Here is a 26621-nt window from a genome sequence, read left to right as displayed (position 1 = left end):
GGGTTTTTGCGGTTAACTTTTGGCCGGCTCGGGAGGAGGGAGGTGCCCAGCTAGAGGCAGAAAATTTGTATCTCCCGCTCCCTGAATCTGAGCTCCGCTACAGCCATCCGCGGGGGGGGAGGGGGTGGGGGGCATTTATGGGAGCAGCAGAGGGCATGTGGAGGGAGGGGGAGAGTAGCGGGTCCCTCCACTCAAACAACGCTCCCCCGGCCGCCGCTCCCTACAGACTGCAGGTAGTGGTCAATTGCCTGTCAGCGCGCCGCCTGTCTGCAGTGCGGGCGCGCTGACTGAGGGAGCGGGGCCTTAGCCTTATGTTGGAATCTCGGCTTCTAACTTGCTTATTTTTCAGCAGTAGTTCCTAAGAACCCTTGGTTTTACCGGGCATCCCTAAAGGGTCATCTGCAATTTTTAGGAAAATTCAACCAAATACAGAAGAATTTACAATGCATCTGATCTCAGACGCGTATTAGAGAGGGTTGGGGTTCCTTACAATGCATCTAATCTCAGACGTGCTATTAGAGAGGGTTGGGGTTCCTTACAATGCATCTGATCTCAGACCCGCTATTAGAGAGGGTTGGAGTTCCTTACAATGCATCTGATCTCAGACGTGCTACTACAGAGGGTTGGGGTTCCTTACAATGCATCTGATATCAGACGCGCTATTAGAGAGGGTTAGGGTTCATTACAATGCATCTGATCTTAGACACGCTACTAGAGAGGGTTGGGGTTCCTTACAATGCATCTGATGTCAGACGCGCTATTGGAGAGGGTTGGGGTTCATTACAATGCATCTGATCTCAGACGCGCTACTAGAGAGGGTTGGGGTTCCCTACAATGCATCTGATCTCAGACGCGCTATTAGAGAGGGTTTGAGTTCCTTACAATGCATCTGATCTCAGACACACTATTAGTGTTGGGGTTCATTACACTGCATCTGATCTCAGACACGCTATTGGAGAGGGTTGGGTTTCCTTACAATGCATCTGATCTCTCACACGGTATTAGAGGATTGACGTTCCTTACAATGCATCTGATCTCAGACACGCTATTAGAGAGGGTTGGGGTTCCTTACAATGCACCTGATCTCAGGCACGATATTAGAGAGTGTTGGGGTTCCTTACAATGCATCTGATCTCAGGCACGCTGTTAGAGAGTGTTGGGGTTCCTTGGAATGTCACAATATAAATATATGGTTCCTTAGCCAAAAATATGCTTAAAAACATTGGGTTAAACATATATAAAGTGGAAACATATGATAGGAGCAGTGATATGTTTACAGGGGGTGTCCCTCTTAGGACCAAAGTTTGATCCACAGATAAATTGTGCTTAGTTTCCAAAGAAAATGCAAAAATACCACTTGGGGTGCCTTTGCATATCTCAGACAGGTCTGCAACCCTGTCTTTCCCCATTATCACTTAGCAAACAGTGCTTGCCCTGCAGCCAGGTATTCTGGGTAATGACATGCAAATGAGCACAGTGTGTCACTCTTTATTTCATATTCATTTGGACATCATTAATGCATAACATGGACTCCTATAAGCTTATGCCTGCCGCATTACACAGCTTTTCAGCACAGTCTGGTTTAAAGGAGTGACACACTGTGCTCACTTGCATGTCATTACCCAGAATTCCTGGCTGCACTGCAAGCACTGTTTGCTAAGCGATAATGGGGATAAACAGGCTGAGACGTGCAGATGCACCACAAACTACATTTTTATTTACAGTTCACTGTACGGTGGAGGAGTTTTGTCACTTTTTTTTATCCACCATAACTTTTCATTTTCACAGAAACAAACGCAACCAATTATTTATTTTTTACATTTGTACACATATTTTTTTTTTTTTAAAGGAAATAATTAGATTAACTCCAGTTTAGCGTGGTTATCCAAAGCAGATTTTCCATGACGGTTCCACTAGTCCTTGTTTTATTACATGGTATTAACACACAGGTAACAGTGTATCAGTTTGTAAATGACTATTGTTAAAATGAGCATTACATGACTTCATCATTTGACCTAAGAATGGGGACCAGATAAAAACAGAAAAAAACACACCGTAAACATACATTTCCAAGGTAAACTTTAAAAAATGTCCTGTAAAACACTTACACATAAATGTTTTTAGTTTTTCAATATGACTAGTTTTTATTCATTTTTTTAAACATTTTTATTGTTATTTCTGTTTATTTATACAATATGTAATGCAACTGAAGGAATGCATTATATTTTCAAAAAGACAAATTATACATTTTCCCTGTATCAATTATTTCTGATGTAAAAAGACCGCAAACTGATCAAAATTGCACACTTTAAAGATCATTTAAATGATCACAGCAGAAAAATGTTCTGCAAGATTAGAGTTGGTAAGCCCTGGAAAATTAACTCTAAATAAAAAAGCCTCTCTTTCTGTTATGTTGAGTAGCCCATCTTTCCTAATGACTAAGATCCTGTGTGTACAGTATGTGGACATTGAAAAGTTTTCCCCGTGAATAAATTGTGGTGTTGCTATGTATTCAAGGCCCATTATGGTTCACCGTGTGTGTTACAAATATGTGTTTGTGCATTATCTGCTACATTCTATGTCCTACTCCATCCCTTCATATTTTTTGTAAGCATGTTAGTATGAAAAAGCAAATTAAAAATAACCAACCTGAATTTAAACGAGGCAAGAAATAATAGTAATAATAATACAATATGGGAAAACACAGAGTTAAATATCCTATTTAGACAGCTTATAATAGCCCTGAGACGGGTGTCTCGGCAGCTCCCATTGTTTAGACCTCAATCAGAACTCCAGGTTAATCATTTAGCTTTACCCAAGAGTACTGCAACGCTCTCAAAATGATCTTTTCTCAACTACCCATGAGGCATGATCAAAACTTTTGAAGAAATTAAGGAAAGGCGGAAAAAAAGATTACTCACCGCCAAGATGGTTGTAAATGTGTAAAATCAATATTCGGATAATATTAGAGTAAACATATATGGTAAATAAGTTTAAACACTTTAAATCTGTCCCTATAATTGCAGCCAACAGTGTTCAAAACCCCCCACAAATAGGTTTTCTTCTTCCGAAATTTCAATGATCTCAAAAATAGAGTGAAAATAAATAAACATAGTGTAGTATGTCCTTAAAAAGCAGGATTGTGGCGATTGGAAATAATTGCACTCACACATTTCAGATGTATGGATAGCACTTAGATTGTAATCTCTTGGGCAGGGATTTCCCATCCTATTGTCTGATTTTGTTTGTTTCACCTGTTGTATTATAAGTTTCTGTACAGTCTCTTTTGTAAAGCGCTGAGTACATTGTGGGCGCTATATAAAGATATACATACATAAAGCGATGCATGGTACGGTAACCCCCTCAGGCACCCTCCGTTGCTGGAATTAATATAGTTAGGTCCGGAAATAATTGGACACTGACACAATTTTCATAATTTTTGCTCTGTACGCGACCACAATGGATTTTAAATGAAACAACTGAGATGCAATAGAAGTGCAGACTTTCAGCTTTAATTCAAGGGGTTGAACAAAAATATCGTATGAAACGTTTAGGAATTGCAACTATTTTCATACACAGTCCACTTATTTCAGGGGCTCAAATGTAATTGGACAAATTAACACAATCATAAATAAAATGTTCATTTTTAATACTTTGTCGAGAATCCTTTGCAGGCAATGACTGCCTGAAGTCTGGAACACATGGACATCACCAAACGCTGGGTTTCCTCCTTTGTGATGCTTTGCCAGGCCTTTACTGCAGCTGTCTTCAGTTGTTGTTTGTTCGTGGGTCTTTCTGCCTTAAGTTTTGTCTTCAGCAAGTGAAATGCATGCTCGATCGGGTTGAGATCCGGTGATTGACTTGGCCATTGCAGAATATTCCACTTCTTTACCTTAAAAAACTCCTGGGTTGCTTTCGCAGCATGTTTTGGGTCATTGTCTATCTGTAAAGTGAAGCGCCATCCAATCAACTTCGCTGAATTTGGCTGAATCTGAGCAGACAATATATCCCTATACACTTCAGAATTCATCCGGCTGGTTCTGTCTTCTGTCACATCATCAATAAACACTAGTGACCCAGTGCCATTGTAAGCCATGCATGCCCATGCCATCACACTGCCTCCACCGTGTTTTACAGATTATGTGGTATGCTTCGGATCATGAGCCGTTCCAAGCCTTCTCCATACTTTTTTCTTCCCATCATTCTGGCACAGGTTGATCTTAGTTTCATCTGTCCAAAGAATGCTGTTCCAGAACTGGGCTGGCTTTTTTAGATATTGTTTGGCAAAGTCTAATCTGGCCTTTCTATTCTTGAGGCTTATGAATGGTTTGCACCTTGTGGTGAACCCTCTGTATTTGCTCTCGTGAAGTCTTCTCTTTATGGTAGACTTGGATAATGATATGCCTACCTCATGGCGAGTGTTCTTCACTTGGCTGGATGTTGTGAAGGGGTTTTTCTTTACCATGGAAAGGATCCTACGATCATCCACCACTGTTGTCTTCCGTGGACGTCAAGGCCTTTTTGTGTTGCAGAGCTCACCAGTGCGTTCTTTTTTTCTCAGAATGTACCAAACTGTTGATTTGGCCATTCCTAATGTTCCTGCTATCTCTCTGATGGATTTACTTTTTTTTTGCAGCCTAAGGATGCCCTGTTTCACTTGCATTGAGAGCTCCTTTGGCCACATGTTGTGGGTTCACAGCAACAGCTTCCAAATGCGAATGCCACACCTGGAATCAACTCCAGACCTTTTACCTGCTTAATTGATGATGAAATAACGAAGGAATAGCCCACACCTGTCCATGAAACAGCTTTTGAGTCAATTGTCCAATTACTTTTGGTCCCTTTAAAAAGAAGGGGCTACATATTAAAGAGATGTAATTCCTAAACCTTTCCTCCAATTGGATGTGAATACCCTCAAATTAAAGCTGATAGACTGCACTTTAAGCCCATATTAATTATTTAACTGTAACTTGAATTTATTTTGGTACACAGCCAAAATAACAAAACTTTTATCAGTGTCCAATTATTTCCGGACCTAACTGTATGTAGAAAAAGGGAGGATGACTGCTGCACACCATATAATCAATACACAATATAATCAATACACATACATAATTACCGGTGCACTTGTGTTGAAAGATGTCCTGCTGGAAATCCAAGTACTATACCTAAACAAGAATATCACAAGGCACTGCGGATTGTTCTAATACTGTTTAATGAGCCAAAACTTAGCGACGTTTCGACCAGAGCAGTCTTTTTCAAGTGGTGAGTGGCTTAAGTAAAGGTGTCCAATAGAGTCTTATATACCTGTAGCCCCGGTGCTCTCCGGCTCCCAGAGACCCCCCTCCATTGGGTCAGCGAGGTCGCGGGTGCCGCAGGAGGCAGCGACGGACCCGCCGGCTGTTCCCAAAGGTGGGGGCCAGTGCAGGGAGCGAGCCGAGCTGTAGGTGGCGTACCCGGCTAGCAGGGGCTGCCATTGCGGGTGCGCGCGCATGCGGCGTGATCGCGCATGCGCGGTACAGGCTAGGAGGTTGTGGCAGCCCTTAGGGAGTTGCGCATGCGCAGTAGGATCGCGCACGTGGCCCCAATACAGAAACAGCCTCCACGGGACTACAACTCCCATGAGGCTTAGAGAGGCAGGCACCAGGTGCCTCAAGGTGGCTAATGAGACCAGGATTCCCACACAGGCAGATAGATACATTTCACGGGCTTAGAGCAACGGCAGTTGGAGCTGGGAGCAAGAAGGGGAAGGAAGGGTGTAGGGAACAAGTGGCTCCTACACCAGGTAAAGTCCCCCAGGTCCCAGACAGGCCCAACTCCCCACCAGGTTAGTGGGTAAGTAATGAGGGACGGCCCCTAGGTTAGGGACTCTGCCCTTAGGTGCGTGTGGTGTGCAGTCTTGTCAGTGTCACGGCTGTCAGTGCTGTGAGGGCTGACAAGAAGGCATTGTGTGTGTGTGTGCAGCACATTCGCTGCAGGTACAAAGTAGGTTGCAGTGCGTTGCTGCAGGTGCTGGGAGTGTCAGTGAGTGCCAGGAGCAGCCAGGGGAAGGAGGTAAGGTGCAGGAGTCAGTGACTCCCTGCACTAGGCCAGCAGCCCCCTAGGCCCCAGATAGCCCTGAGTCACCAGTAGTTTGAGTGTTGTAGGGACAGGCCCCAGGTTAGGGACCCTGCCCCTTACTATTAGTGTTAGTTAGGGACTCAGCAGACGCTGCGCGTCCGTCCAGAGGGTTGGGCGCAGATCTTCATTGTTGCTGCAGAGGCCATCCGGGTGGGATCGCCCCGGACGGTAGTTCCTGTGTTCATCCGCCATTAGATCCTTTGCGAAGCTCCGTTGCAGGCCCGAGCACTGGAGTGCTCGGCAGGTAACCCTCATCAAGTGCACCAACGATATATTAGATTCACACGGGACCAGTGACAGCGCAGTCATACATATCCTCTCACTAGGAAAGGGTGGGAGACGTATTGTGTATGTGGTTACTGGACACGGGGTGGGATCACCCGGTGTAGGTGGGAGCGTCCTGCGAGACGCAGTAGTCAGTGTCTTCTCTAGAGAGGGACGCCTGTTGATTGATGAATGAGTACACGCTATGCAGTAAAGTCAGTTCTGTTTCACCACTGTTTGCTTAATGTGATTGTTTCCTGTGAAGGCCTCCTCCCACTCCGTTGGGATCGCTCTCAGGTGGAGGCGTTGCACCACGAGATCGTTTTAAATTGTATGTACCCCAGGCTCCCCAAGCGAAGGCTTAGGCTCCTGAGAGCCACACAGGTTACACAGCAAGGTAGCAGCGTCTGTATTCACAGGGAATACCCGTTACATACCCATATAAACCCCCAACATGCTCTCCGATGATGATGGAAAACACCTGCTGTGATATGCTGAGTCCACAAGCTTCCTCAGTAGTGCAGCTGGAAATGATTGCTGCAGTTTTGAGGTCCCATGGAAATGTCTTCTTTGTACACATGATCTCATATCCAACGTCCCGTTTCATCCGTCGTCATCGCGTCCCGTGTCATCCGTCGTCCAGGAGGAGAGTCTCCGCTGTCAGACGCCAACCTCATGATGTAATCATGGCCACACGCAATCTCCCTTTGCTCCCGTCATCGCGTCCCGTGTCATCCGTCGTCCAGGAGGAGAGTCTCCGCTGTCAGACGCCAACCTCATGATGTAATCATGGCCACACGCAATCTCCCTTTGCTCCCGTCATCTCGTCCCGTGTCATCCGTCTACCAGGGGGAGAGTCTCCACTGTCAGGCGCCAACTTTGAGATGTCATCGCGGCCATACGCAAACTCCCTTTGCTCCCGTGGTGCGTTCTTGTCGGATCCAAAGCTCTGATATTGCCTGTTGCTATGTAACCAACGCCACGTGTGCGCAGAGCAAATGTTATTAAAGTCTGCAACATTCCTTCATCTTGACAATATCATGAGGTGATAGAATTCCAATTGGGATATCAGCATATATATGTGAAAAAGGAAACAGCATATAAGCAGTATGTATCAACAGACCTTATGCCTCAAGTGACTAATAATGAAAAGTGAAAATAAAAAATAAATACCATTGTCTCCGCTGTACTAGACACTCAAAGCCGCCTCCAGTTTAAGTTCTTTCAAGAATTCAGCTCTCACATTTTAATATTGCCTGTAACTGTTACAAACGCCCATAATCATATTATCTCTAACTGTCCATGAAATGTCTGTAAACATGACATTTAACCTCTGTTCATTTTAACGCAACCAAGTATTTGTCATCATAACTCTGTGCCCCGGACATACTTGAAAACGAGAGGTAACTCTCAATGTATTACTTCCTGGTAAAACCCTTTTTAAATAAATAATAATTACACAGTACCGTTATGTAAAAAAATGAATATTTTTTTCACAAAACAGAAAGTGAATATTGCGCAGTGGTTTTCAACATTTGTTTGGTTAGGGAACCCCAGAATTCGATTTTGAAATTCTGGGGAACACACACACACACACTCCCCCCCAATCGCGCGCGCACACACACACTACCCCAATCGCGCGCGCACACACTCCCCCAATCACGCGCGCACACACTCCCCCAATCGCGTGTGCGCACACACACGCTGCGCTTATAGTGCCTGCGACGGCGATGCAACATCGCTCTAAAACAAAACAATTGACTCCGTTGCAAGCGACACACACACACACACACACACCCATCGCGCGCGTGCACACACACTCCCCCAATTGCACGCGCACACACTCCCCCAATCGCGCGCACACACACTCCCCCAATCGCGCACGCGCACACACACACACGCACATGCTGCGCTTATAGTGCATGCGACGGCGATGCAACATCGCTCCAAAACAAAACAATTGACTCCGTCGCAAGCGACACACACACACACACACACACCCATCGCGCGCACGCACACACACTCCCCCAATCGCGCGCGCGCACACACACATACACACACGCACATGCTGCGCTTATAGTGCCTGCGACGGCGATGCAACATCGCTCCAAAACAAAACAATTGACTCTGTCGCGAGCGCTTATAGTAAGCGTGACGGAGCGACCAAAAATTTGGAAGCCGGGTAAATTTGATTTTTCAGAGACTGTCATCACATGTGACTGTTTTTGCAACCCTGTCTTTCACCACTATCACCCAGCAAACAGCACTTCCACTGTAGCAAGGGATTCTGGGAAATGACATGCAAATGAGCACACAGTGCCACCTTTTATCTCATGCTCGCATTACAGGTGGCACTGTGTGCTCATTTGCATGTCATTTCCCAGAATCCCTTGCTACAGTGGAAGTGCTGTTTGCTGGGTGATAGTGGTGAAAGACAGGGTTGCAGACCTGTCTAAGACATGCAAATGAATATACAGGAATATTTACAGTTGCTTTATGCTTTACTGTGGAGGGTTTTAGTCACTTTTTTACCCACCATAACCTTAATGTGTGTGTGTGTGTGTGTGTGTGTGTGTGTGTGTGTGTGTGTGTGTGTGTGTGTGTGTGTGTGTGTGTGTGTGTGTGTGTGTGTGTGTGTGTGTGTGTGTGTGTGTGTGTGTGTGTGTGTGTGTGTGTGTGTGTGTGTGTGTGTGTGTGTGTGTGTGTGTGTGTGTGTGTGTGTATATATATATAATGGTCCAAAGTTGGTATGACACAGCCCTGTCCCATTGTGCCCACGGGAGGTCCTGTAGTATCACACCCACACTGCACAGCCAACAACTTGCTTGTTCCCGCCAAGAAAGTTGTACCAAATGCCCCGCCCACCATCTCAACCGCGCTGCTGATTGGTCGGCTCGGGTGGAGTCGCTGCTTTCTGATTGGCTCCCTCGGCGGCAGGGCGAAAAAACAAAAAAAGTTGTTCTCGACAGCGTCTCGCGCTCGGTGATTCAAACCGCGGGAGGCGCGCGGGACCTTCACCCCGCCTCTCTCTCCCAACGCCCGGAGCGCGGGACCCTCACCCCGCCCGCCTCTCTCTCTCCCAACGCCCGGAGACCGGCAGCTCACCCGGAGCGCGGGTGTTTCTGTACGTGACAGAGGTCACCGCCGCCTGGGAGGATCGGGAGGCAGAAGGTGAGTCACATCTATTCCCCTCCCCCCCAACTGTGGGGGACACAGAGCCGGGCTGTCTGCTGGGGTGACACTGACACACGGTGTGTAATCGCTGCTTACTATACTACGCACAGTCTGTCTGTGTATGTGTGTGTGTGTGTATATATATATATACACACACTAACTATATATATATATATATGTGTGTGTATATGTATATATATATATACACACACACAGATATATAACACATATAGCTGTACATATGCTCAAAACCCCTACCTTGCACATATACACACAGTTGTGTGTATATGTGTATGTATGTGTGTATGTATATACATATATATATATATATTAATAATATCGGGCCCTACGTATGTGCAGAGATCCGCGTATATCTAGATGTATATATCTTGGTGGAAATGTAGAGACGGTGTTTGTGTGTCTATACTTTACCTTGACAGCTAGATTGTGTTATACATATAGAATACGTGTGTATGTATATCTCTAGCCCTATACATATAGATTGTTGTACATATAGAATACGTGTGTATGTATATCTCTAGCCCTATACATATAGATTGTTGTACATATAGAATACGTGTGTATGTATATCTCTAGCCCTATACATATAGATTGTGTTATACATATAGAATACGTGTGTATGTATATCTCTAGCCCTATACATATAGATTGTTGTACATATAGAATACGTGTGTATGTATATCTCTAGCCCTATACATATAGATTGTGTTGTACATATAGAATACGTGCGTATGTATATCTCTAGCCCTAACGTCTGTATTAAATATTATCACTGTGATATATTTATTACGTGCAACCCCCCGCTGCTGCCTCCTATTCCAGGGCAACAAAACACCGGGAGCGGCGGCCGGAGGTATGGCCCACTTCACACCGGTGGGTTACCCGCCGCCCGCTTCCGGGTGTACAAGGCGGTTCTTCCCGCGCCAAAATTTCTACATTTCAAACAGGACGACGCGAATGTCAACGCCCCTTCCGGAGTGTCCTGCACCACTGGCTCACTGATTGGACCGCAGGTCCTGCTGGGGGCGGGGTTTGGGGTGTGTGTCACGCACCAACAGATAGTGTGTGATCAGGCTTGGTGGAGGAGCGCAGGGTGTGGACTGCAGTTCCACTGATTTAGATTGCTATGGTACTAATCAATTAGCATGCAATGTTAATCAGGGTGTCGGCTTCCATCATTATGTGTCAGGTATCAAATGCATGTGTGGGGATGTCACCGTGGTGCTGACAGCTGTAAAGAAAAAAAAAGTTAAGATGTCATTATTCAATGTGTTTTTATTTTAGGGCACTGTGATGTGAAAACATTACAGATACTGTTGCAGGGACTGAAAGAAATTCCTAATACAAACAATGTCTTATATTGAAATAATGGATGACGAGCAGAAGGTTTGTGTAAAGAAAAACTATTTATAATTTATTTGTGTGTTGTGTTTTTTATATATATATATATATATATATATATATATATATATATTAGTTGTTGCTTGAGGGCTAGTCACACAGACGTGCAGTCGGCAAATTGTTTATCCCTTTGCAGGAAAATAACAGATTCGATCCAAATAAAAGGATCGCCAAGTCTCCTCCAAGGCAGACGTCGCACTCGGTATTAGGAGAGATCCAGTCTGCAGTCGGCACTTTAAGAACTCCCACAAAGCCTAAAGAAGTTGCTGCTGGGGATCCATGGACCCCAACCGCAAACTTGAAAATGCTGATCAGCGCTGCCAGCCCAGAAATCCGAAACAGGGAACGAGAAATGCTGGAGGTAAAACTTGATGACTGGTATTATACTGATAATAATGTGTTTCCTGTACGCAGCTGTACATAGAAAGTTATTTTACAAGTCCCAGCCCCATATTATAATCTATTTTTTTTTCGTGATGCAAAGGGAAATAAAGTGACATGTCCAAGGTCACAAGGGGCTGACACCTGGAATTGAACCATAGTCATTGTTTTCAGTCGGTGCCTTTTCTCACTGAGCCACTCCTTCATTCCATATGAAGGGATCTGTACTGGTAATGTACAATTTATAAATACAATTCGCTCTACGTCTAGAAGAAACGCATTTAATTAAACTTGGATAAAATGATCAGGTTGCAGCAGTTCTTTTAATATCAGATTATACCCTATTTAGAAGTCATATTACCTTTTGGATGGGCTAGCGCCTCTGCATGGAGCTTCTGCAATCTGTAACGAAAACAAAATAAATATACGTTTCTGGCTTGGAGAGTGATTGAAAATGTAACGCTTAATACACAATATATGTGGATCTCTGCACATATGCAGGGTCTGTCAATGATCTGTTTAAAGATACTCTGGCTATATCTTAAAATACCCACACACAAACTGTTTCCTGCTGCTATGTTCTGTGAATCTGCTAATAAATGGTCATGTTTAGGGAATACGGTACAGGTGGTCATCGCTATCCGACGGTCTGTTATCCGACACCAGATAATGCATTCCACTGAATGCATTATCCGACTTCGGCATGGATTACCCAACGCTCACCACAGCGGATTAACATTGGATCTGCAATCTGACAGCGGTTTGCGGACGGATTCCGGAGGATAAGAGGACCGACTGTATTATGCAATTGTGTGGTTATTGTGATGTTTGAAATCTGTAGCCCAATAAGTATTAAAGCATTATAGTCGGTATGTTCACCTATATCAGTGTGCTTTACTTTGGACAAAATATTGGCACGTCATACAGTGAAATTATTACAATATACATAAGGGGAAACATTCAATTCTCGCAATCTCTACAGCAATAAAGTTGCTTAAAGGTGATGATAATGAATATGCATTTCCATATTCCAGACACTGAACGACGCCGTAGTAAAAAAATTACTCTGAACACCAACATACATATCTTTTGCAGTTCCATAGCATTGATACTGTAGGGTAGGGATGGTCAACTCCAGTGCCCAAGGGCCGCAAACAGGTCAGGTTTTCAGGATATCCCTGCTTCAGCATTCTGATTGAGCCACCTGTGCTAAAGCAGGGATATCCTTAACCTGGCCTGTTGCTGGCCTTTGAGTACTGGAGTTGGCCACCACTGCTGCAGGGTGTTAGGGAAAATTAACGGCCACTGCAATTATGAGGGGAAGTGGATTCCAAAACACTCCAGTTCTCTGTTCCCTCAGCAGTTGAAGCTTTAGATAGTGGGAAGTGAGAAGTTACATTTGTGTAATTGCCAGTTTAAATTGCAACATAACTGCTAAGGAAAGCCTTGTCTAGTCTCGCACATTTTCTGCACTGTTTAAATGGTTTCTTTGTTTTTTCTGCAGGAGCATTTTTCAGGTGACGAATATGAGAAAACTCAGCCAAGCCGGAAAGAGAAAAGTTTAGGATTGCTGTGCCATAAATTTCTGGCGCGTTATCCAAACTACCCTAACCCCGCACTGAACAACAATATATGTTTAGATGAAGTAGCAGAAAATCTGCGTAAGTAACCCAACTCACATAAAGTAAATGCATTTATTAACGCAGTGGACCCCCAACATCAGGGGACCCGCTGATTCTGTATGTGTGTGTCTGTTTTTGTGTGTGTTGATATTGACACCAAAAAAATGAAATGTAACGGACGGCGACTAATTAGTGGTCTGTCTACATCACAGGTGGCAAACTCCAGGCCTCAAGGGCCAGCAACAGGTCAGGTTTTCCAGATATCCCGGCTTCAGCAAAAGTGGCTCAAATACTTTATTTTCTAGCAAAGTGTGTACATTAAACAATGGTCAAATTAACAGGACAAGTCCTCAAGACTAAACGTAAATCAAGGGAAACATCACTTGAACACAGTTTAGAAGTGAACTTCTAGCAATAAAATGCCAAGTAAGGTATATACCACAGGGAGAGAGGTTTAAAGTGTCACGGACGTGTGCTTTATCACGGCTCACACCTCAGTGGGAAATTCCTCACTTTAAAATCAGCCTGAGATTGACATTAACAGCAGCTCATGAGAGGACAGTCAGCATGATTGTCTATGAATAAGTGGTTGGGTGGGCTGTTAGAAGGCACTGCTGCATTAGGTGTTAAACTGTAACACCATTGAGAAAACGCTCATTTTATTTACTAATGGGCAGTACCACATAGCTGTTAAAAAAATAATAATAATTGAACAACTTGTTAAATTAAAACTTAACCTTTACTGTAAAATGACAAGTGAAATAATGTCCAGGATAGGTGTAAAATGTCTCTTTTTGAAACGGTCCGACAAATTTAAATCCTACACACACTGCATAAAGTCATAAAATTGCCTACTATAAATCAAATAAGAGGTGATGAGCGAAAATAATGGAGTGCTACATAATATCATAGAGGCAGAAATGGTGGCTAGTGCCAGCACCCAAAAAGTGCCAATAAGTGCATTTGTTTGGCTATTTACACCCCATAAAAAATGTTTTTGTATTTACATATAGAGATCTACACTGGTATTGATGTTTATCTGTATCTCCTGGCACTACATTATTGCAATTTCATCTGTTGTCCGATACTTTGTCTTTAATTGAAGACCATCTTTAGAGCTGCAATTTTGTTACATCTTCTCAGGCATTGGCATTAGTTATTATTGCTACTTTGGTTGTGCAGTCCGATTATGAAGTATCGGCCCATGAGTACCCGTCAATAGTTGGCTACTCTCTTTAGAACTGCATTATCTTTATCACATTAAACTATATGAGGTCTCTGACTGGCTAATAGTTAACATATTTAATTAGCACCTGGACATGTTCTAGCTTCCTATCCGGCTGGTCCTACTATATATTTCATCTATCACGGTACACTAGCACCCCGCCATCACTACTTTGTGCACGGTTTACACCGTTAATATATTCACCTGCACATCACTCGTTTTTTCCCCTGATTATTGCACACGTTTTGTATTTGATATATAGTTGCCACATGGTCACTAGTTTTAGGTTGCTGTTATTGAGGTGTGTGTGTGTATTATCTTTATTAATGCCTTATAGGCAGATGCAAGAGCATATATCGTTTTTCCTCTCTATTCTCGCCCTGATATCAATGTAAATAATTTATTTATTTTTTAAATGTTTGACCAGGTTGGAATACATTGAGTTTGCCTCTCGTCTTAAATAATGTCTTCACCGCCCTTACAGTGAACATTTCACTTCTGTGTTCTGCAAGAAACATGTGTTTTTGCTATATGGGAATGTTGCAGAAACTGGAATAAAACCTGCAGAGGTTTCCACCAGTGCATTAAAGCTTCAGCCAGCATGGAGGACAATAAATAACCTGCTTAAGAACCCAACTTATGGCCTTTCACTTATTTGTAGATGTGGAACGTAGACGCATATATGACATTGTGAATGTGCTGGAGAGCCTGCACATGGTCAGCCGCCTTGCCAAGAACAAATATATCTGGCATGGACGTCTGAATCTCGGCAAAACCTTTGATGCACTGAAACAAGTTGGAGAGGAGAATAAATACGCCGAGCAAATAACATTCCTCAAGAAAAGAGAGTATGAAAAGGAATTTGATGTACACGAAGACACAAGCACTGAAACGCCAACACCAAGAGCGCTTTTTAAGCAAACCGATATCTGCTTTGTTGAGCTACCAGGGTTGGAGTTTAGAGCAGGTAAGTGCGGCTAACCCAATACTTAATGCAGCATTTTATTAAAAAGTGTGTGTGTGTGTGTGTGTGTGTGTGTGTGTGTGTATTTACACACACGTTTGATAATGATCATTACGGTAATTCCATAGTTTTCCATGATAACGTTCTTGGATCAAAACCAGCCTTTTCTTAAATATCCAATATGGTTTATATTAACCAATTCCATGTCTTTTGAAACAAAATGATGTATGAATTATACAAGTAAGATTCAGGGTATGTGCAAAAGTAAGTGAAACCCTGGTTTTATCAGTTAAATTAAAGGGGATAATTAGGTTTTTAAAATAATTATGTAGGTCTTCAGGTGTGAGTTTGAGAGGCCTCACCCTATGTGAAGATCAGAGAGTTTGAGTTTGCTCTTCACCATACAGATGTGTGGAAACACGTCATGCCACAATCAAAAGAAATCTAATGATCTCATAAAAGCAGCTATTGATGCTCATCATTCTGGAAAGGGATACAAAATCATAGCTAAGGATGTGGGGCTTCACAATCCACTGTCAGACAGCCTACAAGTGGAGAAAGTTCAAGACCACAATCGCTCTACCCAGGAGCGGTCGTCCTACCAAAATCTCTCCAAGAACAAACCAGCAAATCTAGGAAGTTGCAAAGTGCCCCAGAGTAACATCCAAGGATCTGCAGCTCACTCGCCTTGAGTCATGAACACTCACATTAGCCAACTATCAGAAAAAGACTGAACAAGAATGATCATGGAAGGATAGCCAGGAGGAAACCACTGCTCTCTAAAATAATATTGCTGCCGCCTGAAGTTCGCCAAAGAGCACACAGATGATGCACAAGACTTCTGGAACAATGTTCTCTGGACAGACAAGTAAAAGGTGGCTTAAATGAGAAATGTTATGTTTGGCGAAAACCAAACGCTGTGTTTGAAGAGAAGAACCTCATTCCAACCTTCAAGCGTGGTGCTGGGAGTATAATAGTTTCGGTCTGCTTTGCTGCCTCAGGACCTAGACGGCTTGACCGACACAATCATGAATTCTCGCATTGTATCAGAAGATTCTAAAGAAGAATGCCAGGCCATCTGTCTTTAAGCTGAAGCTAAAGTGGGTCATGCAGCAAGACAATGATCCTAAACCTACAAGCAGATCTACAAAAGAATGGCTGCAGAAGAAGAAATTCCACATTTAAGAATGGCCTAGTCAAAGTTTGGACCTAAACCCCATCAAAATGTTGTGGCAGGACCTGACTTGAGGTGTCAATGCAAGGAAGCCATAAAATGTCGCTGAGTTGAAGCAGTTCTGTAAGGAGGAAAGGGCCCAAATTCCTCAAAACCGATGAGAGACTGACCAGCAGTTGCAGCAAATGCTTGGTAGAATCATTGTTGCTCAAGGGGGTGCCACAAAGTAGTGAATCTAAAGGTTCACCTACTTTTTTTTTACACATGGATATGGAATGTTGAATAATTTGTGGATAAATAAATGTTTAAATAAGCACTGCGGGGCAGTGTGGAAATGCAGCAGTTCCTTACCTTTTACGGCATTGCAGTTATCGTAGCTTCCGATCGCTACATTCTCCCGTAATCGATCGGAGAAGTTCCTACTTCCCAGGGCACCCAATATGGCCGCCTATTTTAAATAGTTGCTACAGCAACCCAAGGAAGATTAATGCAATATAAGGGAGGGGGGGGGGGGGAATTCAGTAAGTATTACATAATACTACACAACTAATTTTTATTTTTTATTTTTTTAATCCACAAAGGATTTTGAATGAAATGCTGGTTTAGACTATTACAATTGGCAGGCTTTTGTCATAAAAGTTAGTATGGTGTAAGTGTGCTGTACACTAAAGCTTTTTCACTAGCGAAGAGTTCTTGTCAGAGGGGTAGGGTGGCTATGTCTGTTTAGACACCGTTATAGGTTTACAATGCAATGTTTATTTATTTTTACTACGATCTCACTTTTTTTATATAATTATTTATAAGTATGGCTTGTGTTCATTTTGTTGTTAAATTCCCTTGTCGTGCATTTTCTTCTCTGCACAGCGTCTGTCAACAGCAGAAAAGAGAAATCTTTGCGAGTGATGAGTCAGAAGTTCGTGATGCTCTTTCTTGTGTCGACGCCTCAGATTGTGAGCTTGGAAGTCGCCGCTAAAATTTTAATTGGAGAGGACCAAATAGAGGATTTAGATAAGAGCAAATTCAAAAGTAAGTACCCTGACTCAGATGCGGGGAAGGGACTTACTTTCCTGAGTAACTTTGACAAGATCTGGCACCATAAGGCACAGAGTTTCTTGGTTCTATGTAATTGCTTCTATAGTAAGCAGAAGGAAGACTGAATCTCAATTGTAAAACAATATACATCTTTTAACACTTTCTGTTGGTGTTGGTTTAGTTTTATAGATGGCGGATGACTTGTTTCCCCCACCATAAGCTTAACATAATTACAGAAGTGACGTTTTCACATTATTGGCTTGTATTTATAGTGTGCCAACAGGTTCTGTAGCACAGTACAATGAGCGTGAAAGACAGTAAGAAGCATAACAAAAACGTTTCGATAAATGAATGCACGATAACAATAGGTCAGGAGGACCCTGCTCAATGGAGCTTACAATGTAAGTGTTGGGAGTCGACAGTCGGTAGGGAAATGGCGCTTGATGTTCTGAGAATGTACAATGTTAACTACTCGGCTTGTTTGTCATGAAGAGGTCACGTCATTCAATTTGGTAATACAGTAAATAAAAATGCCACTTGTGGTGCATTTGTATGTCTTAGACACCTGTAGCCCTGTTTTCCCTATTATCACATAGCATATAGTGCTTCCACTGCAGCCAAGGACTCTGGGTAATGCATGCAAATGTGCACAGTGTCACTTATCCATTTTTTTACATGGACAACCCCTATAAGCGTATGCTTGCTGTTTTACACAGCTTTTCAGCACAGCCTGAGTTAAAGAAGTGCATAGCCAGTAACCCTACTCACAAGACAGTTGTTTCGACCTTTTGGGTCTCCAGTGTGAGGCTGGTTGTACTGGCTTTGCATTGTGGTAATGCCGAATACCAGCATATTGTGAAACAAAGTATTCTTCTATTTGAACTCTTAAATTCTTAGCAATAACTTGCTGTCTTTCCCCCCTCCCCAGCAAAAATCAGACGTTTGTACGATATCGCTAATGTCCTGAGTAGTCTTGATCTCATAAAGAAAGTTCATGTAACAGAAGAAAAGGGTCGAAAACCAGCATTCCAGTGGACTGGGCCAGAAGCATTTAAAGATGGACAAGGTTTGTGCTTTTAGTAGAAAGAGCATTTGATGTATTGTCTGTGTGGATTTTTAAGGCAGGTAGGCCTGTAGGAAATTCTGGTACCAGGCCCAGTCCCTACCATTTAGCTGAGCAGAACGCTCCAGAAATGGACCATGTATGATGTGGTAATCATGCAGAACATGAGAGGCTTTTACTTCCAGTCTGTGATCTGAGTGGTAAGTGTGTGACTATTCTAACTTCTTTATGATGTACAATGTACGCTTCATAAACTACAAGAGAGGAGTGCAGGCGGTTGATCATGTGATCCTTGTGTAATTTTTACCTATTGTATATTTAGCCGTAAGTTACAAAAAGTGCCTTCAACATAATATGCAAAAACTTCCAGCAGCCATAATGTTAAATAACTTGAACTGATAGTATTATATGTAAATATTATTGCTAATGTGAGTATTCTTTTACACTAGCAGGCAGACCTTCCGAATCATGGCTTCATAAATCTTTAAAAATGCTTTTGTGCAGTAACCTTGTTTTACTACTTTTTCCTTTGTTTATGGAGTTACTATTGAGGTTGGTGGCATTAATATTAACCTTGTGATGAAGTTCACAGTCCTTGTTCTGATTTGTGTTTCCCCCCCCCCCCCCCCCCCAGAGGCAAAGCCCATAAGCAGCCCTACCTTGCAGACCTCCATAGCTATAGACTTGAGATCCCCAAAAGAGCAGTGTGCCAAAAATCTCTTCGCTTCCCGTGGCAAGCAGAAATTTACTCGGCATCAGTCTCTCATCAAGTTAGCCACGAGTATTGACAATGACAGGAGGAAGATCAACTCTGCTCCCTCCAGCCCTATGAAGACAGGTACATTTATTCCCTGGATATTATTGTGTTACTATTACTCTGCAGATTTAGCCTATCAAAAGTGTGTATGTTCTGGAATGTGACGCATGAATCATGGGGTTGGTTACTTTTAAAAACAAACAAACTCCTTCATATGTCCTGGTTCACAAACCTATCAGCATACGAGGATTCTGGGTAACGACAGGCAAATGTGGACTCGTTGCGTCACGTTTTGCTTCTTATCCATTTTAACATGGACTCCTATTGGCTTATGCTTGCATTTTTACACAGGTTTTATAGCAAAGATCCCTTTGTGGCGTGTTACTACTTTTCTGGAGCATTATGTCACGTTATACAATAAGTACTTCAGCTATGAATAGATCTGATTTTTACAATGGCTTTTTTTCTCTCTCTTTATCAAGTAGATAGTAGCCATAGTTCAACCAATTCGTCATCTATTCCCAGTAAGATGTCCCAACTTGCAGCAATATGCAAACAGCAGCTCGATCAGTCAAAGTGAGTATGTACCTTCACGTTGTGACAGTAAAGGTGTGATTTCTCCGTGTGCAGTGGTTGCCAATGGGTAATTATGACTGTATGGCATATGCACATACTGACCCCACAGCTGTGAGCCACATAGTCGATTGCCGACAGTGGGAAGGAATGAACAATTTCATACGCTTGATCCACTGGGCGATAACTGCAATAAATGACCATAGTTTTTAGGCACAGGGAGACAGTGACTTGCCCAAGGTCACAAGGAGCTGACTCCGGGATTTGAACCAGATTCCCCTGATTAAACTCTGTGTCGTTGTACAGAGTCAGTGTCTTTTCTCACTGAGCCGCTCCTTCTCCCTTCATTTTGGTGCTGAGATATAGTTGATTGTAGACTTACAGCAATCCCTGCAACTTTCTGTTGACCACCAAGAGAAGTCAGACATTGCGGTCAGTTTCTCGACCGCCAAGTTAAAAAAAAAAAAAAAAAAAAAAACTAATGCAGCAAGGCCCCGCTTCTCGGCAATCTGCCAATACGGCGGTACCAAGAAGGGGGCCGCCATGTACCGAGAACAGTCAGGGGTCGCACATGCGCAGAATGGGGGTTTTGCCGATGTTGCGCATGCGTAGAACGGCACATTGTCTCTGTGCATGTGCACATAACGAAAATCGCCTGTTCCGCTTTCCGGCGATTTTCGCTTTGCGGTGGGTCCTTGGACCGGAACCCGCTGCATGACTGGGGCCCTCCTGTAATGCGAGAGGTGTGGATTGCTGCTTTAATCAGCTTTTCACAAGTTAATATACGCCTTGTCAATAGCTAAAGGAGTAAATGGCAGTAGTCAAAAATTGCAAACATAATAATTGAGCCTTCTGGTCATTGTGATAACTCTTTTAGGACTGTTTCCACCGTAATATTGTGGGAAGAGTTGATGGGGAAACTCCAATAAGTGAATTCATTATTAAGAAGTAATAGAAAAGGTTGTTTTAGCAGACGCAGCTATTAATTTATATCATCGCTTTCTTCTTTATCTTTTCTTTAGAGATCCGAAGAGGAAACTTCAAATGCCGAAAACTGTGCTTAACTGCACACCAAACATTGAAGTGAAGCCATCAATAAGTTCACCGTGCTCGAGTCCATCTTTCACTCAGACACAAGGGATGTTTCCTTTTTGCCAAGCCATCCCTTTAATCCATCCTCACGCTAATTCCGGTACCTCATATGCAATCTATCTGCAGCCTTCCCAAGCAAGAACTGTGACTTCACAAAGCCCCAATGTTCAAGGACATCTCTTTCCCTGTGCCAAGGGCTGCGGACTGACAAGTTTGCTGGAAGCCAAGTTGGATGAGGGTAATATGTTACAAGATGTTGTGACTAAAGGGGGAGGCATGTCCCTGACAGAGGATCCACCAGAAAAATGCTCCAAAAGGCTTCCTGAACCAGAGGACAGCAGCACATCTAAACGAATTAAAAGTGCCCTAGGACAGATGGAGAATTTCCCTGGGGTATACAGCAAGCTTTATTTGTTTTTTTGTTTTTTTCACAAGCAGATATTAAGGGATACTACACAATAATGCTTTGCATTTGTTCCCCCACTGTTTTATACTAGTTTTTCTAAATGTTCAATAGAATGTTTTTCACTGCATCCGTTGTGTAGATAATCTTTATGAATTTGAGCAAGCATTACCATTTATTTATTTGTAAATACCTTGTGGCCTTTGCTACTTTGGATGGATACACTTTTTGGCTCTGCACAAAAATTGCAGTGTGATCTGTGTGTTTTATTGTGTGTTTGAGGAGAATGCAAGGACTCTTGTCAAGTCTAGGAAGTGGCATAAGTATCCATGGGAGGGATGTGCTCTCGACGAATACAAAGTATTGACGGATCTGTGTTTTGATCCCTGCAGGCGTGTCACATCTGGACACAATATTTTGTGTTTGTCCAGAGTTCCTAACTAATTTCTGGACATTTCCTTCTCTTATGCACCAGATTCTGTTTCATATTTTATTTGCACTGTCAGTTTTCTGCCTTGTTGCAGCATAAATATGCCCAAAAATAAAGTTGAATGCCCTATATGTAGCTTTCATTTGGGAGGGAGGAAGGGGTGATGTGTGTGTGTGTGTGTGTGTGTGTGTTATATAATAACTTAAAATACTATTTGTACGTCTCAAACATCTCTGCAACCATGTCTTTCCCCATAATCGCTTAGCAAACAGTGCTTCCACTGCAGCCAGGGATTCTGGGTAATGATATGCAAATGAGCACAGTGTCACTCTTTAATGAGCAAGTCATTTCTTACCAATTTTAACATGGGACCCTATAAGCATATGCCTGTCACTACACAGCTTTTCAGCACAGCCTGGAATAAAGAAGTGCACAGCCAGAAACTCTGCTGAGACAGCTATTTCGACCCTTTAGGTCTCATCAGTGCGAGAAAGGTTGCTGGTGATGCTATGGATAAAGGAAGTAACCTGTTGCTTCATTTTGTTTTGTCTTGTAGACTCTGTATCCCTCAGGATATCTCATTCCGCTATCTCACTTTGCTTCACTGGGCAGTGAGCCTGTTCAAGACCAAGCTGGCTCCTCCCCAGAACATAAGATTTTCACTTCTCCTATTGCAGGTATACAAAAGTAGATGGACGCACACACACACACAACGTTAGGCCGTGATTATACCCAAAGCGGCGGAACGCGCTACGCCAAAACATACCAGTTTTCCAATGATTGCGCAAACGAGGTGGCCAAGCGCACGAATGTATAATCTGTCAAATTGATTTTCAGGTGTGACGGCCGCGTCACGTGAGCGGTTCAGCAATTGAGGGAGAATCGCTCGCGTGACTTCATGGCCACGCCTCCCCGATGCCTTTGTGCAGGTTTCGGGGGTGCAGCGCATCGCCTTGAGGGTCCGGCCGCCGCCGGTATAATCAAGGCGTTGCTCCCATTGGCACGTTGCAGCGGGACATGCATCATGTGAAAGTGGGAAAAGCCACAAAGTTGGCACACAATAAATGCCATCGCTCACATTTTAACCACTGTATACTTGTGTTTGTGGGGGGGGCTCCGGTTCAGGGAATGTCCTGTGTATCCCACCCTGTGTATATAGCATCAGGCAGCACTCCTCAGTCTTACAGTAGATTAAAACAGCAATACAATACACTTTAAAAAAATATATATTTAATTCCTTTATTTTTTTAAAATTACATGTTTGAAGCAGGGGGTCTGCCGAGCTGAACTGCGTTAATTTCAGCTCTGGGGACCACCTACTTCCAGAGATACTTACCTCCGTAGGGGGTGCTGGTATCTCTTTTTAGTTTAAATGTGTTGGTCACATGGGCCAATAGGAAGTCGCACAGGGGGATGCGACGGCTTTCTATTTGGCAAACGTGCAGTATTTAAATGCCGCCAATATGTTGGGCACACAGTTTCTCTGATTGCAGAGATACTGGCACCCCCCATAGAGGCAAGTCTCTGGATGCAAGGGGTCCCCGGAGCTGACATGAATGCAGTTCATACCCCCTGCTTCAAACCTGTAATTAATAATAATAAAGTTAAGCCCATATTGCTGCTTTAACATTTCTTGCATATTACCACCGTTTCGGCCTACCAAAGTCCTTCATCAGTGGAAAAAGCCCTCATTCAGAAGGATTGTGTGTAAAAAGAGGGGCATAGATAACACACTATCGCCAGTGGGAGTAATTTTGTGTGTTGTAATATTCATGTTTATTTTCTTTTGTTTTGTAGGAGTTATCCCCATGAATGCCTCTGAACTTTCAAATTTCCCCTCCCTTCACATGACTCCTCTGAATTTAATGGTTTCTCCAGGCTCAGTTCCTGCCGTGCCTATTGTAAGTCAGGCCAGCCAGCCTGTGCCTCCCGGACACTGTGTTTCTTCCCAAAGCCCCAGTCCAGCCATGTTCGGTTTTACACTTCAGAATAGAGATTTGATCTCTCCCGGAGCACCGTTCTCTGACGGCCCGCAACCGGTCGCTGTGTCTCCGAGAAACGGGCAGGCGGCCGAAGAACTGCAGGCAGCACAAGTATTAAACTTTAAACATCTGTCTCCAGTTCCATATCACGGACAGCCTTTTACAGTCTTTACTTTGCAACAGGTAGGTTTGCTCTAAAGACCATTTATTAGATACTTTATGATTAGCATAATTATCCTCGACTATTTCAAATCCCCCTTTTTTTTATTTTTTTTGAGGCGGAACCTTCTGTATGTGTATTAACTGAAGTTCTGCTAACTCTGTGGTGGTCACTAGTTTAGCCTTCCCTGGGCAAAGTGGGGTGGGTGTGTGGGTGTATATTCTACCTTCATAAGAGATTTGCTACAGTAAAGATTAATATTGATGTCACAGTATTAGGCCGAGTGTGCACTGCAGCGCATGCGACAGTGACGTCATGCGTGCAAATCCTGCACTATATGCAGGCGGGATGCGACAGGGGGCGTGGCCTGTGATGAGATTATTGGCTGAACCGCGTCACGTGATGCGGACAACGCGGCGGCCGCATGGAGAGACTAAGTTGTGTCTCCTGGATCCTGCCGCTCGGTCTTGCCTCCGCCTGGTCGCGGTCGCGTTCCCTATCTGCAGCATGATGCACAACAACGTATGTGTTTTGGCGCCGTCGCCGCAACTATAAGTGCGGCCTTAACCTTATCAGATTTCTCCCCTTGCTAGCTCTTCTGTTGTAACGTGGATTGGTATTTTTGTTCCTTATACAGCCAAGCGTGCCGGTGACCCCTAAAGGATCCCAAGTACCGCAGGAAAGCTTCTTCCGTACCCCTGGCGGTCTGACCTCATCCCCTACCAATTCTGCTGCTTCTAACCATGTTACTCAGGGACCAGTACTTGTTTCACAAAGGAAACTCGATGTAGGCTCAGAGGACACTGTGACTTTTTGATAATAAACTGGCATTGAATGTCTTTTTTTAGATGCATTATTTTGGTTTATCTATAGAGCACGGGTGGCCAACTCAGTCCTCAAGGGGCACCAACAGGTCAGGTTTTAAGGACATCCAAGCTTCAACACAGGGGGCTCAATCAGTAGCTCAGTCGAAGACTGCACCATATGTGGTAAAGCAGGGATATCCTTAAAACCTGACCTGTTTGTGGCCCTTGAGGACTGGAGTTTGCCACCCCTGGTTTATAACAAACCAAAGGATATATATTTTCGTATATATAGCACGAAGATATTTTATAAAATAAAAAGTTGTGTATAGAGTTCTGCCTCTATGCCTAGTAAGTATTTGCATATATCAAATTAAATGATTGCAGTATTTTTCATCCTCCATTCGGTTTCATAGGATACAATACGATGAGATGACTTTTTTTTAAGTATAAAAGAATTCTTGTCAATATGAAAATGAATCCCTTCTCCAAGTGCCTGTAATCCACTGCAATGGGATACATTCTGCAACGCTCCCTTAATTGTTCTCTTCTGTAAATGGGACACTTTTTCGAAAGCAAAAACATTCACAATTTCCCTGACAATCTGGAAATTTGCCAGTGGTTATGGTTTTATGGACTGCCGGTACTTAAAAGTGCAGGTATGCTGACGATGAGTAATACTTGAATACTAATATTTGTTTCTAAGATTCCCATTTTCCAATAAGCATTACTATAACTAATATAGTTAAGCGTTTATGAAATGAATGCACTGTACACAGTAAATGAGTGTCCGTTTACTCCATACAGAAATAATATGAACTTTTGTGCACATAACTGCACAGTGTAAGTACACATTTTGCACAATGAACATACTGTGATGTATATGTACTATATTCCTTTTTTTATGGGCTATGGTTCTATTTTAATTGTATAATTACATTTCCACGTTCCTACAGTAAAGCTGTTTTTGTATAGCTTGTAACAACTTTCAATCAAGATTGTCAAACAAGGTTGAATTATTTATATAATGTATTTTGAATCAAATAAAAATTTGTTCATAAATTTATTTTTTTTGAAGGTGGGGGGGGATTAACCTCACATCTAAATAAAAGCTAATTGCTAATCTATCTTTTTGTTCTGTGAGAGGTTCTTGTGATCTTGGGGGATCTGTTGTTTCTCTGGTTATTGTTTTTTTTTTTCTCATGACATTAGATAATAACTAGTGTGTCTAAAACTATATTATTAGGCAATCTGTAACCTGTGCTGTTCTGTCCCTAAGTGTATTGTGAGGTGGATACAATTTTTTTTAAATTTCTGGGGTTTGAATTGAACATAATAGAGGAGAATCCCGGATGAAGAAAATAACTTAGAATTTGTTTACGCTCCTACAAATAGATTGCAGATGTATTGAGAATTAAACCCTTTTGGGTTTCCATGATTTTTAATTAGTTTGAGGAGTTGTTGAGATTCAGCAACAAATGTCACTATCTTTTTGGTATGAGAGGTGTTTTTCCTGACAGAACAGGTGCCAGCTAGCTCTTCTGCTCTGAGGTTACATTTCATTATTCTGAATCTTGTACCTCTTTATAAAAAGTTATTGTCTAGATCTTCTGTGTCTTTGTATTTCTAAACATTTCCTGCTCAGTTCTAGAGCACCCAAACACAAGTTCTGGGACTTGGTGTCGGATACCAAGCTTAAAATACCATTCTGAGAACCTCACGCAAATAGAAAGATCAAAACTGGTACATCTGATACATCCGAAAGCTTTTTATTTTCAATCCAGATAGTATGTAGCAACATGCTTCCTTTGCTTCACCCTCCTCATTTACAATCTTGAGATACCTTTTATGAGTCAAGATAATGCGATTAATCCTATCAATTTATGTAAGTTAATGTAGTACATCCATTATTTGTGATGGCCAATAGTTCTTGTCAATGGCTGTCAATACATTATTTGGTATTGAATTTTAGTGGGTATT

General features: G+C 42.8%; 1 protein-coding gene across 3 annotated transcripts; it reads left to right on the top strand.

The window, feature by feature from the left end:
- Positions 1-9362: 9362 nt before the first annotated feature.
- On the top strand, positions 9363-26165 carry E2F8 (E2F transcription factor 8). Of its 3 annotated transcripts, none has more exons than XM_075567180.1 (13): positions 9363-9555; positions 10864-10965; positions 11117-11341; positions 12866-13022; positions 14870-15175; positions 17211-17372; positions 18307-18444; positions 19076-19279; positions 19684-19774; positions 20794-21256; positions 22253-22373; positions 23494-23861; positions 24476-26165. In XM_075567180.1, the coding sequence occupies exons 2-13, from the start codon at positions 10930-10932 to the stop codon at positions 24653-24655; spliced, it is 2451 nt and encodes an 816-aa protein (XP_075423295.1). In that variant the 5' UTR covers positions 9363-9555; positions 10864-10929; the 3' UTR covers positions 24656-26165. The 3 variants fall into 3 exon arrangements, with proteins under 3 accessions (XP_075423295.1, XP_075423292.1, XP_075423293.1); XM_075567177.1 differs by having other exon boundaries at positions 19681-19774; XM_075567178.1 differs by lacking the exon at positions 9363-9555 and adding an exon at positions 10637-10708 and having other exon boundaries at positions 19681-19774.
- Positions 26166-26621: the final 456 nt, after the last annotated feature.

The sequence above is a fragment of the Ascaphus truei genome, chromosome 12 (assembly GCF_040206685.1).
Source record: "Ascaphus truei isolate aAscTru1 chromosome 12, aAscTru1.hap1, whole genome shotgun sequence".
Taxonomy (NCBI): Eukaryota; Metazoa; Chordata; class Amphibia; order Anura; family Ascaphidae; genus Ascaphus; species Ascaphus truei.
Note: the sequence above shows the minus strand (reverse complement) of the source record. Positions and strands in the feature narration are given on the sequence as shown.

Coding starts and splice junctions, on each gene's coding strand:
- E2F8 (XM_075567177.1), top strand. CDS start 10,930: ATGTCTTATATTGAAATAATGGATGACGAGCAGAAG. Junction 11,342..12,865: donor GGGAACGAGAAATGCTGGAG/GTAAAACTTGAT, acceptor TTTTTTCTGCAG/GAGCATTTTTCAGGTGACGA. Junction 19,775..20,793: donor CAGCAGCTCGATCAGTCAAA/GTGAGTATGTAC, acceptor TCTTTTCTTTAG/AGATCCGAAGAGGAAACTTC.